Source organism: Trichosurus vulpecula, chromosome 3, assembly GCF_011100635.1.
Source record: "Trichosurus vulpecula isolate mTriVul1 chromosome 3, mTriVul1.pri, whole genome shotgun sequence".
NCBI lineage: Eukaryota > Metazoa > Chordata > Mammalia > Diprotodontia > Phalangeridae > Trichosurus > Trichosurus vulpecula.
In genome coordinates, this window is record NC_050575.1 from 212,805,740 (window position 1) to 212,821,622 (window position 15,883).

Consider the following 15,883-nt stretch of genomic DNA (forward strand, 5'->3'; position numbering starts at 1 on the left):
GTATTCCTTTGGAAAAATTGCCTCTGTCCATAAATCTTTAACCACTCTTCCTTTTCTTGAATAACTTAATATAACCTACATATTACCTAATAACTGTACCCTTCTTTTTTTTTTTTTTTTATAAATTTCTTTATTTATTTTTAGTTTACCACACACGGTTCTACATAGTTTTGAGTTCCAGTTTTTCTCCCCTCCCTCCCCAAGACGGCATGGAGTCTCATATAACTGTCATGTATGACTTTGCATTGAATTGATTTATGCACTAGTCAAGTCGTGGAGAAGAATTTTGACCAATGGAATGAATCATGTGAAAGAAGAAACAGAACCAAAAAAAAAACCCAAAAACAAAAACAAAAGAGAAGCAGAAAAGGCGAGCATGTAGTGTGCCTCAGTCTGTATTCAAACTTTGCAGTTCTTTGTCTGGATGAAGATAGCATTCTCCATCGTGAGTCCCCTGGAGTTGTCCTTGCCCCTTGGGTTGCTGAGAAAAGCACAGTATGTCAGGTTTGGTCCTCATGGATTCCACATATCTGTGGTTGTGCACAACGTTCTCATGGCTCTGCTCCGCTCACTCAGCATTATGTCGTGTAGGTTTTTCCAGGTTGTTATGAAGTCTGCATCATCCCCATTTCTTATGGCACAATAGTATTCCATCACCTTCATATACCACAGCTTGTTCAGCCATTCCCCAATTGATGGGCATCCCTTTGATTTCCAATTCTTGGCTACCACAAAGAGAGCTGCTATAAATATTCTTGTACATATGGGTCCTTTTCCTTCTTGCGTGATTTCTTTGGGATACAACCCTAGAAGTGGTATTGCTGGGTCAAAGGGTATGAACATTTCTATAGCCCTTTGGGCATAGTTCCACACCGCCCTCCAAAATGGCTGGATCAGCTCACAACTCCACCAGCAATGCAACAATGTTCCAATTTCCCCACATCCTTTCCAGCATTTATCATTCTCCTGATTTGTTATTTTAGCCAATCTGACAGGAGAGATGTGGTATCTAAGAGTTGTTTTGATTTGCATTTCTCTAATCAGCAGCGATCCAGACCCTTCTATAGACATTTGCCTCACTGTATCTTTTACCATTACCCCATCCATGCAACCTGATGGTTTTTGAGATGCCCCAAACTCCTGACACTTGCCTGCTCCTGCCCTCCCCAGCCCTGTCTTAGCAATGACCTTTTTTTTAAAAAAAATATTTATTTCATTAAATATTTCCTAATTACATGTAAAAAACAAATTTAGCAATCATTTTTTAAAATTTCGGAGTCCCAAATTCTCTCTCTCCCACCTCTCCACCCTCCTCAGGAAGGCAAGCAATTTGATATCAATTGTACATGTGAAGTCACACAAAGCGTTTTCATGTTGCAAAAGAAAAAACAAACAAAATAAGACCAAAAAAATAAAGTAGAAAAAAAGTCTACTTCAATCTGCATTTAGAATTCATGAGTTCTCTCTCTTGAGGTGGACAGCATTTTTCATCATAGATCCTTTGGAATCATCTTGGATCATTGTCTTGATCAAAATGGCTAAGTGTTTCACAGTTGAACATCCTTATAATATTCAAGTAATCATCTTTTTCAGACCTTGGTCCACCTCAGTTCCCATCTTTTAGTTCACTTCAGCCATTCCCTGACTCTACTTCTACATGCTCCTTAAAGGACTGGTTGAAGAGGTTATGGATTAGAGCTAAGAATGGGCCAGAGCCATGGGCCTTTCCTAAGCTGATGGGATTTCCTTTATTTAGTTCTTAAGCAATAAGATCATAGACTTAGTGTTGGAAGGAGCCTCAGAAGTCATCTAGGCCAACTTACTAATGAGGAGGAAGAGGACAAAGCCCACAAAGGTTGAATTACTTGACTAAGGTCACACAAGCAATAAATCATAGAAGAAGGATCCAAGCCCAGATCTTCTTGATTGGCTCTAACCAGTGTTCTATGGTGTCCTAGAGCTATGTCACCCTGCCTTTTGCTTCCTGCCTTGTGCCCCTCAGTTACTGCTCCCCAAATTTTCACAACCTCAAGAGCGTTTTCTTTGGGTGGCATTCCTTTTGAGACCAAAGATTTTGGAAATCTTTATTTCCTGCTTCTGTCTCTCTTTTCTCTATCTCCAAGTTGGATTTTCTAGGAAGCCTTCATATGGAATGAAATTCTTATTATCTTTGCTCTTGTGTTTGTAGACATCCTCCGGGAATTCAACCCATCCTTGACTGGCTTCTCCACTGGCACTGGAAATGAGAACAGCTCAACAGCCTTCCTGAATCAGGCTGTGGCAGGGGCCCGATCTGAGTAAGTAGTGGCCTTGGGGGAAAATAATAGAAAAGCCAGAGAGGATTCCTGCTTGTCATCTGCCTGGCCTAGGTTATAGCTGTAGAGTTAAGTTAGAGATTCTGCACAAGGGAGATCTGGGAGTATTAGGGTATTCAGGGCATTCCCTTTGAGAGGATCCCTCGATTCATTGCAGAAAGCATGTGTAGCATATATGTTGTGTGTATATTGTGCATATGTGCACATATTATGTGTTCATATGCATTGTGTGCCTGTATGAATGCCTATGCACATGTACATTACGTGTATACTGCATATGCATTACTTATGTGTCTGTGTGCATGTGTATGTGTAGAAAGCAGTGATTTAGGAGGGGGAGGGGTCTTCTATGTTTTCTGTATTTATTACCCTAGAGTTATACAGAAACAAATCTCCACGTTTGGATATCAGAATAAATTTAATTTCCAGCATGTTTCCATACTTTTTTTTGGCGGGATCACACAGGCAATAGCTTTTATTTGAGAAGGAGTGGAAAGCATGCTGGATTTGGTCAGAGGACCTGGATTCAAATTGCACCCTCACCACTCACTGACTGTGTGACCTTAGACAAGTCACTTAACCTCTGGTCCTAAGTTTCCTCCTTTGTAAGATGAGGGGTTTAGACTCTAAGGTCCGTCACAGCTCCAAGTCTGTGCTACTAAGATACTCATCTCAGATTCAGTGAGCTGCTCTTTCCTACACTATCAACTTCTTAATAATGCTCTGTCCATCTCCTTCTAAACATCTGCTTTGGACCCTCTCAGACCCAGAAAGGCCCCTCTTCCAACCAAGAGCAAAACCTTAATCTACCCATCAATGTATTGATCAATTAACAAGCACTTGTAAAGTGCCTACTATGTGCCAGGTGCTGAAAATACTATGAAGACAAAAATGAAACAATTCCTGCTCTCAGAGAGCTTACTTTCTTGGGGAAAGGCAATGTGAACATATGTAAATATATACAAAATTATGTCAAATGGATACAAGGTATGAATTGGAGTGGGGAAAGGAATGTGTCAATAAAGCGGGGGAGGGAATGATCAGGAGGCCTTGTACAGAAGGTGGTCCCAAATCTAAGTCTAATAGGCTATGTCATTGTCAGGGATGAAAAATGCTCATCTTGATTTGAGCTTTTCTCATTTTGCTCACGAGTAACCAGAAGAATCAAGCTGATTAGTCATCTCTGTCCCTATGGGTTTAAAGCCTCAGGACCCTCATGGCTTAACTTTGGGTTTGCTACCTTGTCAGTGAAGAAACACGCAGAGAGCCTCAGTTAAAAAGGGAAACAAAAATCAAACAAAAACCGAAACCCCTTCCCCCAATCTTGTACCATTTGATCATTCAGTTTCTCTAGTTGTGTCTCTCTGTGATCCTGTTTTGGAGTTTTCTTGGCAAAGATACTAGAGTGGTTTGCCATTTCCTTCATCTCATTCAATAGATGAGAAACTGAAGCAAACAGGGTAAAATGACTTGCTTAAGGTCACACAGTAAGCATCTAAGGCCGGATTTGAATTCAATGAAGATGATTCTTCCTGGTTCTAAGCCCAGTGCTCTGTCCAGTGCATCACCTACCTGTTCCATATTGCACATAGCAGAGGCTTGATAAATGTCTGTTAGATTGAACTGAATTATTTTAAATTTCTACCCTGACTCTACCCCCTAAGAAAATCAGAAACCTTATTCTTCAGCCCTCAGAAGGATGGATGTAGCATAGCTGCTTCTGTGGCCTTTGTATAAAGCCATTTAAATGGTGGCAGGGACTGATTAGAACAAATTGATTTCTCCCTGGGGTCTTTTGGTATCATTAGAACACATTTGAAGGCAATGACCAATGCTGGAATGATCTACCCACCTCTTCACCATTCTTCAACAGAGGAGGGACAGTGGCACAGGGCAGTGACTGACCGAGGTGCCAGGCTTTTTAAAGCTTTGCTAGGAATTGTGGGATTCCCTCTTGTAGTGAATTGACCTACCTGTCTATTTGGTTTAGGCATTCCCTAAGCCCACACCAGCTGAGAATGTTAAAGGAGAGGAGGCCATGAGGCCTACTGGGCTCATGAAGCTATCACAGAGAATCAGCGTGTGCAGCAGATAACCAACCACAAACTGTCTGGAGTCATATTAAGCCAATGGATTTCAGCATTAATTTTCGTTCCCAAACCTCAAATCATTTTCACATGGAACATCTTATTTATCCTCAGTACTAGATCCTTGTGAGATAGATTTGCAATTTGCAATTATTTCCTCCACTTCCCAGATAGAGGAACTGAGACATGAAGAGGCAATCCAATCAAGCTAGACTATCTATAGGACGTGGCCTCTTCTTTTGGGGCAAGGTTTCTCCTTGTTCATGGAATTAATTCTTGGGATGAACCAGTTGGTTTAATAAGCTAAAACTTACTTGGTTTGAAATGATTTCAATGAGGAAAAGTCATTTCTTCCAAAGATGTGCATATATAAGCCAATCACTGACATTTATATAGTGTTTTAACATTTGTAAAGTACTTTGTATTCATTATCTCATTTAAGCCTCATAACAACCCTACGAGACAGGGGCTACAGGTGTTACTGTGCTCATTTTCAGAAAAGGAAACTGAGGCAGAGAGACTAAATCATTTGGCCAAGGTCTCATAGTTAGTTTCAGGGGTGCTACTTGAGCCCAGGTGTTAAAATCTCCAACATTCTAAATCCAGGACCCTACCCCATACACCTACTACCTTTTTGCACTATAGAAAATACTTCTCACCTTCTCTCCTAAATCTACCATCAGTAAGAAACTTTGCTTTGTCCAAACTGGGGTGTTGGGGGGAGCAGAGTACATAGTACCCTTGCTGTCACCATTTAAAAGTTTAACATAGAAAGCAGAGAGATAGCTATAATAAACTATGTGATGACCCGAGGAGTGGCAGAAGAGACTGCATAGGGATTTCCATCACCATCCATTTGGTCCTTGTGTTTACACCTCCCACCTATTTTGGGGCATCAGGCACCCTCTTGCAGCATCTTCCTTTGGTCTACATGCATGTGGACTGTATTCCTACCTTCTCTCCTCTGTGCTACAACTTCCCCCTTGTGATTTCAAGGTATCATTACTATTTGTAAAGTATTCTCCTTTCTGTGTTATTGTAGGGACCTGCCTAGCCAGGCTAGGAGATTGGTGGACCTGATGAAGAATGATACAGTAAGTATGGATTCAATGAATGGCTGAAAAGGGCCTGAGAATTTATTAATTATGGAACTCCCTTGAATAGAATGCTACACCAGAGGAATCACGTAGTGACCTTAGATGAAGGCCATTTTTGGAATGGATGTATGTATGGAGGGAGGGATGGATGGATGGATAGATGGATGCATAGATTATATTTTAACAACCCAGCTAGCAGCTTCTATGGGGGCGTAAGATTCCCTCCCCCCCCCCCCCCCAGCCAGCACCCAGGAGGCTGCTGGGACGCCGGGAAAGCACAGGTTCTTTTTATCTGCTTAAATAAGGAAAGCACGGTGAAGGGGGGTTGACCAGCTTACTTTCATCCAGCATTCAGTTAGCATACAGACAACATTCATTTAGTTCAGGGGAAAAATGCCAGCATTCAGTTAGCATTCAGTTAGTTCAGGGTAGCATACACACAAGCATCAGGAGACATACTTGAGGGGAAAAAACCAGTACCCTGAGGTTCAGAACATTCATTTAGTTCAGGGGAAATGAACCAGCACCCTGAACCTCAAAACCAAAATACAAACAAATTACAAATATCAACAGACAGACCCAATACAATTCATAGTTACCAATATCCGGGCTCGGCCCGAGAGCAAGGGCTGGCCCAGAGTCACGCTCCCCACTGCTGCCGTGCTAACCAGAAAAGGAAAGAGAGATCTTCAAGCTGTCCTCTCCCCTCTTATAGAGTTTTTGACATCATCAAGCGCCACCTGAATGACCAGGGCTGATTGGTTCTTGAGCTGGCCTCTCCCCCTACCATAGACTAGGTTAACACCCAATAGGGCGTGGCTCTGGAGTCAACACCTCCCCTCAGCCAGCCCCATGATTCATCACACAGGAAGTTCTCTTCTTCTTGACAGGCTCCTTTCCTGCTGAAAATACTGGAATCCTACAACTCTCTGCCACTCTGTACAAAGAGCCTCCCTGTTCTTCTCTCAGCTGTCTCCAAATTGACCAGTAGCTCCTGTTAAAATGTTTTCTGGGGCCACATCCAAATGAATGAAAGAAATAATTAAGGAGGCTATGTGTTTATTTGAGAGGTGACACATAGTAATGGCTAAAAAGCTGGTCTCAAAATCAGGAATACCTGGTTCAAGACCAGTCTCTGCCACAAGGTGGCTATGTGGTCTTGGGCAAGTCATTTAACTTCTCAGGACCCCAGGCAACTCTCCAAAATTGTAAATTGCATAATAGTTGTTGGTCTGCTTTGGCAGAGAGAATCTTCTCTCTTGTTAGTTTCATGTGCAGATGAAACCACAGGTATCTGTCAAAAAAGAAATGAATTAAGTATGTTGTTGAAGTGTGCTTAAATAGCCTGCATTGTCAAAGTGGTTAAGTCATTTCAATATCAAGGTAGTCCTTTATGAGTTTTTTCCCTCAATTCTTCTGCATCTTTCCCTCTTTCAGACTGACAGATCAGAGAGGTCAATTTAATGCAGAATTGAAACAGTGTAAAGGGCTTTGCAGAATTTCCCCTAGGCTCCTGATAGTACTCCATTGACAGTCTGGAAACAAGCAGTTTGGTCTAGAAAGAATAACAAGCTCTCCCAACCAATCCTGTGCCCACCACACCCTATATTCTCTCTTACTAAGGGTGAAAGGTGTTTTGAACTTTTTAGGAAAGCAATCCAAAATGTGAGCTTGTTCAGCAAGAACTCCATCTTTCACAACTCCACCCACCCACAGTCTTGGTGCTCAATTAATATTAAATTGTAAGAAAGTTTTACTCACAGCCCCCTCCTTCTGGGTTGAGTGGACCATTTCAAAAGGACTTCAGTAGGAGATAATGCCTTTCTCCTTTTATTCAAAATAAAAATCGTGGGTTTCCAGGACACTAGAGAACAACTTCCTTCCCAGACTCCCTTAAGGTTGAAGAGTCCTTTCAGATGATCTCCACTTGTTGTAATCTCTTGCCAAATCATACCACTCCCACTATGGGTAATCTCTACTACACCTTTAATCCTGGCTCAGCTCCAGGAACAATGAGTCTGCATGGGCATCTGCATTCATGTTAGGGCATGTGTCAGTGTTAGAGGGAGTGAAGTCCACCTGGGTGATTTGGCTGCCCCGAAGTAGGCACTAGCCTATTTACTGGTTGGAGCTGATTAGAATCACCTGCAGGGCCAGTGGTCCATGCCTAACATACCTGACCCAGGTAGCACTGCCAAGCCTTTAATGCCCACTGGTTATTTCCCTGCACATAACATGGCTTAAAATCCTGACTCTGACACTTGATACCTTTCTAATCTTGGGCAAGCTGTCTCCCACATGTGTTAATATCATCCAAGATTAACTGTATAAGATTCCATAACAGATATGACCAGAGCTAGAGCTTTGTTCACTAATTCTCGGTGTCAACATCATGAACTGTGGCATTAAAGAGGGAGGTATATGCTCAGTAAAGGAGTTTGCCAGTGTCCTGGAATGTGTCCTGCACAATGTCCCTGTTGATGGAGAGGTCCTCCTACATATTCTTGTTTTCAAAGGCCATTATGTTGCGTGCCATAAGATTTTGCATACTATGCGGCTTTCTCAATGAGATGTAGACACTCAAAAGAGAGTGACCTAGCCATCGATAGAGGAGAGACAAAGAGCTGACAGATGCTCGTTGTTCAAATTATGGCATGTGGTTGGAAGCTCAGGTCACTAAAGTGGACATGGAGCTTAGCTGAGAAGTAAAAGGAAAAAGACTCATTTGGATCCCATTTGGGCCATGGTATATGGGTTTAAGTGATACCTAACTGCTTGCTGCTATAAAAGGCCATCTTTTTAACTCCAACATTCCGTGGTGCTATACATCTGAAAATTATGGATCCAGCTGAATCTTAGAAAGAAAATAATTTTGGGTGACCCAAAAGGCAAAAGGAAGATTTGTGGTAGGTTTAAATATAGTTATGCAGTATGATGTACATTGATGGCCTGTGCATACAAAGTAGCATAAAAGAAGTAAAAATGATATGTATGACTGGTGAATAGACAATACATAAGCAGAATATTATACTGGTAACTATGCCAGGCAGCTAGGTGGCACATTGGATAGAGCGTCAGGCCAGAGCCAGAAACACCTGTGTTCAAATCCTGCCTCTGACACTTACTAGCTGTGTGATCCTGGGTAAGTCACTTAACCCTGTTTGCCTCAGTTTCCTCATCTGTAAAATGAGCTGATGAAAGAAATGGCAAACCACTCCCAGTGTCTTTGCCAAGAAAACCCCAAATGGTGTCATGAAGAGTTGGACACAAGTGAAGAAAGTCACAAAATATTAAAAGAACACACAGAAGACCTCAATTTGGGTGGATCCTCTGTGGAGATCTGATAGAAAGATACAAAAAAGCTTTGTAGTGTATATTGCATCAGGGAAGGGAGTAACCACAATGAGGAGATAGCAGTGCCCTTTAAAGAACTAAAATAATGAGCTCTGACAAGTCAGTTAGTTCTTCCAAACCTCAGTTTCCTTACCTATACAGAAGGAAGATGGACAGGATGATTCCTAAGGTTTTGGATTCGCCTCTAGAATTCTTTGATGCCATCTATGCCTCAGGACTCCAAGACCAAGGAAAGCTCATATATCTGTATCCACTTTCAGTACATGAAGTTCTGAACTACAAAGTTAAATCTATCAATCTTGGCAGAGTTGAAACGGGCCCCAGAGCATTATCTATTCCCGTGGTGTCAAATTTGAGTAGAAACAGTGGCCAATATTAACATTATATATGTTCCATCATATTTTTATTGCTAAATTTTCCCAATGATATTTTAATTTGGTTCAGGCTACACTCAGAATTGTTACCTGCCACAATGCAGCCTGCAGACACCACTGATCATCTAGTCCAACATCATCATTTTACAAATGGTGTAGTGACTAACGTATTGGATTTGAAGTGAAGAAGACCTGGGTTCAAATGTAACCTCAGACACTTCTTAGCTATGTGACCCTGGGCAAGTCATGTAATTCCTCTGAAAAGCAGTTACCCTGTCTGTAAAATGAAGGGATTAGACTGAACCTTCTAAGTCCCTTGCAGCTCTAAATCCATCATCCTACAAAAGTGAGCCCTAGCAAGGCTTGCAGTATTTGGTAGAGATTATGAAGATCGTAAAGGAGCAGTTTCAGGGTTCAAATTCAGACCTTGTGCCTTGCTTGTTACTTGCTATGTACTTGAATGGCCCTTATCATTAGTTGGTTTTTAATCCATTTCAGGTTTATTGCCATCATCAAGGTGGTTGCTTCTTGCTTTCTACCAAGACCGGATTGCTTCTGAAGGCTTTCTCATTTCATCTTTTACTATGAGTTGTGTTTCTATGTGTTTTGTTCATTTGCTTTTACAATCTTTCCAGAGGATCAATTTCCAAGAGGACTGGAAGATAATAACCCTGTTTATAGGAGGTAACGACCTCTGTACGTCCTGCCAGGACCTGGTAAGTCCCTGGTCTCCAAAGGTAGGACCTTCAATCAATATTCCACTCTCAGGGAAGGGGTTTCCACAGCTTCTGATTGGCAGATTCTTGGAATAGCCCTGTTAGTGTTGTGACAGGACATAGGGTTCATTGCAGTTCAGCTAGTCAGGTAGATGAATCCAAAGTTCCTCTCCTAGCATTGTTATTAAGGAGGAAATAAGAAGGTCATTCACCTCTAGGGAGAAGAAACTGGATTGAGTCATCATGGTTTTGATTCTGATTACTTTTTATCATGGCAGTTTGATCTTATCTTGCTAGAAAACAAGATTTTGGTGATCCCTGGAAAGCTTTCATTTCTTTATTTATAACTATAGAAAAGGGATTCCTCCCGTTCCACCCTCCTTTGTGCCCTCTCCACCTTTGTGCTGCCAGTGGAGATAAGTTGGAAGGGTTAGTCCTTTAAAGCCTCCCCTCCCACCCCACCCATGCAAGGATCCCCACCCTCTAATATCTCTTAGAAGGGTTCATCCAGTTCTCCTTGAATACTTCCAGTGGCTAGGAGCTTAGTATCTCACAGGTACTATTCATTCCATTGGACTTATTTGCTTTTCATCAAACCAAAATCTGCCTCCCTGTAACCTCAGTCATCAATACCAGCTATGCCCTTTGGCATAACATGGAGGATAGGCTACTAGACTCAGAGTTAGGAAGAACTAGATTCAAATCCTACCTATTGCCTATGTTAAGTGACAAAGTCATTTAACCTTTCTCAGCCTCAGATTATTAATCTGTAAAATGAGAATAATATCTCTAATATCTATATCACAGGATTTTTGAGAGATTCAAATGTGATAGTACAGGGTACCCCAAAAGTCTTAGTGTAATTCTAAGATTGAAAAGCTTAAAATGGCTCTGAATTTTATGTGCATCTCCTGACTACAGCTCTTAGAGCTTTAAGCTCTGTGTTCAGGTCACAGCTCTGACACATATTTGCTGTGTGACCCTGGGCAAGTCCCTTGACCTTTCAGGGGTCTAGGCATTTTTCTAAGATGATAAGTTGCAGAGAAGTTCATGATTCACGTTGGTAGAGGAAGTTTCCTCATCTAAGAGTTCTCTATACCAATGAAATCATGTGTCTAGTTCCTTTCCCTATGTGTACTGGGGCAACTGGGTGGCACAGTGGATAGAGCACCAGGCCTGGAGGCAAGAGTATCTGAGCAAAAATCTGTCCTCAGTCACTTACTAGCTGTGTGACCTTGTGCAAGTCACTTAACCTTGTTTGCTTCAGTTTCTCCATGTATAATATACAGGCATGTACATGCATATATATATATATATATGTATATGTGTGTGTGTATATATATATATATATACATATATGTATGTGTGTGTATATATATATATATATACACATACACACAATGTGTTGATATTTTGTTCAGACATTTTTCAGTCATGTCTGGTTCTTTGTGACCTCATTTTGGGGTTTTCTTGACCAAGACCCTGAGTGGTTTGGCTTTTCCTTCAATAGCTCATTTTACAGATGAGGAAAGTGAGGCAAACTGGGTTAAGTGACTTGTCCAGAGTGTCACAGCTAGTAAGCCAGATTTGAATGTGGAAAGAAGAGCCTTCCTGATTCCAAGTCCAGTGTTCTAACCACAGTACCACCCAACTACCCATTAGATATGCATATATGTTATTTAGTTGTGGCTGCCTCATAACCCCAATTGCCGTTTTCTTGACAAAGATACTGGAGTGAGTTGCCATTTCTTTCTTCAGCTCATGTTACAGATGAGGTCACATACATGTATGTGTATTCTCTAAGACAAAATTCCACTTATGTCAGTCATTCCTGTGATATACTTTTGAGATCCATCCCCATCCAGTGTGCCCTCCTCTGGCCATCGCTTTTCTTCCCATGGTTGGAAAAGTCCATTATCAAAGTCACTAGCAGGTGGTACAACAGACTGGATATAGTTCAAGTGTACATATGTTACCTGAAAGCCCCTAGTCTTTTTTCCTCTTCTGTTAGCATAACAGCAGAACCTGATAACTGATGAGCTACATGACACCTTGGGGTCAGAGGACAAGGGAGTTTCAATGGGGGAGAATTAAGAATGCTGCCAAGCCCTGGGGTCACAAGCAGGGTTGGAGGGGTTGAAAGTGGTGTCCATGCTAACCTGTACCTATTTGGCAATTCTACTCAGGCCTGGATAACAGGAAAGAAGGGAATCCAGAAAAGAAAAGTGGATATTGAAAACACATAGATTTATCCAGAGTTAAGAAATTTCTTGTTTCCATAGGCTCACTTTTCTCCTCAGAACTTCACAGGAAACATTGGTGAGGCTCTAGACATCCTTCATGAAGAGGTATGGAATCCATGTTTTCTAACTTTTAAGAATCTCTGCCTTCCCTCTCTTGGTCAACACCAGCCCAGCATACCAGATTCTGTAATGCACTAAAATGGAAGGAAAGCTGTCTTTGGAGGTGGAACACCTGGGTTCTATTCCAGGATTTTAGCCTACCATTTATAAGTGACCTTGCGCAAGTCACCTAACATCTCTGAGCCTCAGTTTTCTTGTGTTGGCCCTCTTTACCTCATGTAACAGTCCAGAGACTGTTGCAATACCCTGCTGGTTGGTCTTCCTGACACAAGTCTCTCACCGCAAGTAATCTTTGTAAAACACAGGTCTGACCATGTCATACCCCTACTCAATGAACTCCAGTGGCTCCCTATTGCTCTAGTACCAATGCTAAATTCCTCTGTTTGGTTTCCAAAGCCCATCATAACTTCCCTACCCACTTTATAGTGATCTTATTTATACTCCCCCTGCTCTCTGTATGCTCTTTGATACAGGAACACTGACTGACCTCCTTTCTGTTTCTACAACCAGATAGTCCCATCTCCTGACTCCAGGCCTTTTCTTCGGCTGTCCCAGGAGCCTGCCATGTTCTTGCTCCTCATTTCTGTCTCTTGGCTTCCTTGAAATCGCAGCTAAAATCCCACTCTCTTCAGGAAGCCTTCCCATTCCTTCTTAATTCTAGCACCTTCCTTCTGTTGATTATTTATAATTGATCTTATCTATACCTTATTTGTACATGGCTTTTTGCATGTTTTAAGAGCAAGGATTGTGTTGCTTTGTATCCCTAATACTTAGCACTATGTGCTTGGCACATAGTAGGAGCATAATAGATCTTTATTGACTGACAGACTGACTGACTGACAACAATAAAATGAGAAGGGTGAACCAGGTTACTCTCACAGTTCATTGTAGCTCTATTGTATTTTGGCCTAGGGCTCCAGCAGTTTTTAATCAGCAGTAGTCACCCCTTCACTGATCACAAAACTGCCACTTAACACCCTTAAATCATTGCCACCAATAACAAGCCGTTAAAGTGCTACCCAACCATTTCCCTTGGGAGCCCAAACTGATGGTTGTCACAAAGTCACTAAGGATAAAGGGAAGAAATCAGAGAGAGAAGGATAGACACAATAGGTTCAGGGTGGTTAAAGGTCATTGACCCATGGGGGCAGCTAGGTGGAGCAGTGAGTAGAGCACCAGCCCTGCAGTCTGTAGGACCTAAGTTCAAATCCAGCCTCAGACACTTGACACGCTTACTAGCTGTGTGACTTTGGGCGGGTCACTTAACCCCAATTGCCCTGCCTTCTCCCCTCAAAAAAAAAAAAGGTCATTGGCCTCTGTGAAATGAGAGATACTTCCAAGGCAAGCCAAAGCTCCAATATCTTGACATACAAATGAGGAAATCCACATAGCTCCTCAGAGTCCTTGTGCATCAGAATCAAGAGTCTTGTGTTTGAATCCTGGACCTCACACTTACTAGCTGTGCAACCATGGACAAGCCTTTTTAATTTGTCAGCCTCAGTTTCTTCACTTGTGAAATATGAGTAGTGCTTATACCAACCTATCTCACAATGTTGTGATATAATAGAGGCAGCTAGGTGGTGGTATAGTGATTAGAGAATAGGATGTCCTGTTTGAATCCTGTTTTAGAAAACTTAGTAGCCATATGTACTTGGAGAAGTCACTTCACCAGTTCTTCTCAGTTTCCTCAGCTGTATAATGAGGATAATAGCATTTACCTCACAGGGCTATTGTGATGACCAAATGAACTACTACATTTAAAGTGCATTGCAAACCTTAAAGCTGTATACAAGTGTTATGTGAACGTGCATCACCATCATCGTCATCGTCACCATTCTATCCGTTGGGCAGGTTCCCCGAACCTTCGTGAATCTGGTAACTATACTAACAATTTCCAGTCTAAGGGAGCTGTACCAGGAGAAGGAAATCGACTGTCCAAGGGTGATACTCAGGTATGGAACACTGTACCCCCAAAGACTCAGGCTATGAGAGATTCAGCCCCATGAAGGAAAACGTCTCTGAATATTTAGAAAGTCCAGTAGGATCACCTGAATGTTGATGACGTAGGCAGTTTTGAGGCATCTTCCCCTCACCTTTTTGTTTAACTGAAAGGAGACTTGGGGATGGGGGAAATGTTCCTGAAGCATACACCCAAGGTGCCAGTCTTAGGAACGAACAGTTATAGCTGTCTTCACCCAGTTTCTGCTATGATTGATACTAAACAATCAAGAAATATTTAATGCCCAGTATGGGATATTCCAGGAGGACTAGCATCTCTGATGTGAGGACCTGCCGAAACTTTCAGGGCTGCTCATCCACCTTTGGTGTCTACCTGGCACTCAACTCTTACCTGTGGCTCTAAGAAGCTGATGCATGTGCAGCATCAACCTTCTCAGCAGACAACTAAACCAGGTTGAGGGTAACTGGTAGGCCACCAACCATTGGTGAATTAGGGGGATTTCTACCCTAAGCATGTGTAGACTTCCCCCAGTAGAATGGATGGATGAGAACAATTTGCTACTATGGCCACTGCATCCTGGGCTGTGGCCAGCCATCTTGACTTTTGTCTTGACACTGGACATTAATGACTGAGGAAGAGAGAGGGAGGCTGATTAATTTGCCCAGCTCTGCCTCTCTTAGGTCCAATTCATGTGCAAGTGAAGACATCACCCCTTGATGTTATTTGTCCTCTTCGAAAATGAAGGATAAACAACATTCAATGCCCATAAGATGCCAGGCCCTATGGTCGGAAGCTGGAGATAAAAAGGCAAAAAACAAAACAAAAAACCTGCCCCCAAGGAACTTACCCTTTTATTGGGGAAAACATATAAGCACATATAAAACATGTACAAAGAAAACAACACAAAGCATTGGAACCCATGGGAGATTAGGCTCAGTTGTCTTGCACCCCTCTTCATTCTCCATTCTCCACTACATTGAAGCTGCACTGGAGGCTGTCCCAGCTGGTTTTTTTGTGTGCCCCATGACACACAATAAAAAACGATAACAAAAAACCTGAAGACTCTGAGCCCTCCACAGCGAGCAGGGAGCAGTGTCATGGGCTTTTCCTCTCAGGACAGAATTAGGATTGGATAGGATCTCTTGAAGCCATTCTATCCATTTCTAGTTTGAATTCAAACCATACTAACACTCCTTTCCTACCTTTTCTTGCAATTGGCATTATGAATGTTTAAAGAGTAGAGACTATAACCCTCGTGGATGCGAAGTCCTCCTTGGTATCTAATCACAGTTTCTTCCATTCTTTACTGGGTGTGGGGGGGTGCGGGGAGAGTACGGATCTGCTCACCATTGTTCATACTATAGCCATTCACATACTTATGAGTTGTTAAATTCTCACCATGACCTCAGACCTCCTCTGTTAAATACTCCCATCAATCATTCTTTCTTTCTGTCTCCCACCTCCTCTAGTTACCGTGTTGCCCTGAGATTTTGATATATTCTTTCCCTCCCATTCCAGAGCCAAGTACAGAAATGCCTCTTGTCCCAGCTCCCCCAGACTCCCAACCTCAAAGGGATTTCTTTCCTGAGCCTCTCTTCCCAGGTTGGCTGAGCTTGA

General features: G+C 42.2%; 1 protein-coding gene across 1 annotated transcript in view; it reads left to right on the forward strand.

The window, feature by feature from the left end:
* PLB1 (phospholipase B1) overlaps positions 1-15,883 on the forward strand; it is a 191,756-nt gene that overhangs the window by 71,113 nt on the left and 104,760 nt on the right. The window contains 5 exon segments of the mRNA XM_036749921.1: positions 2,189-2,297; positions 5,445-5,496; positions 9,863-9,943; positions 12,226-12,291; positions 14,158-14,258. Of these exon segments, the coding sequence (XP_036605816.1) occupies positions 2,189-2,297; positions 5,445-5,496; positions 9,863-9,943; positions 12,226-12,291; positions 14,158-14,258 (409 nt within the window).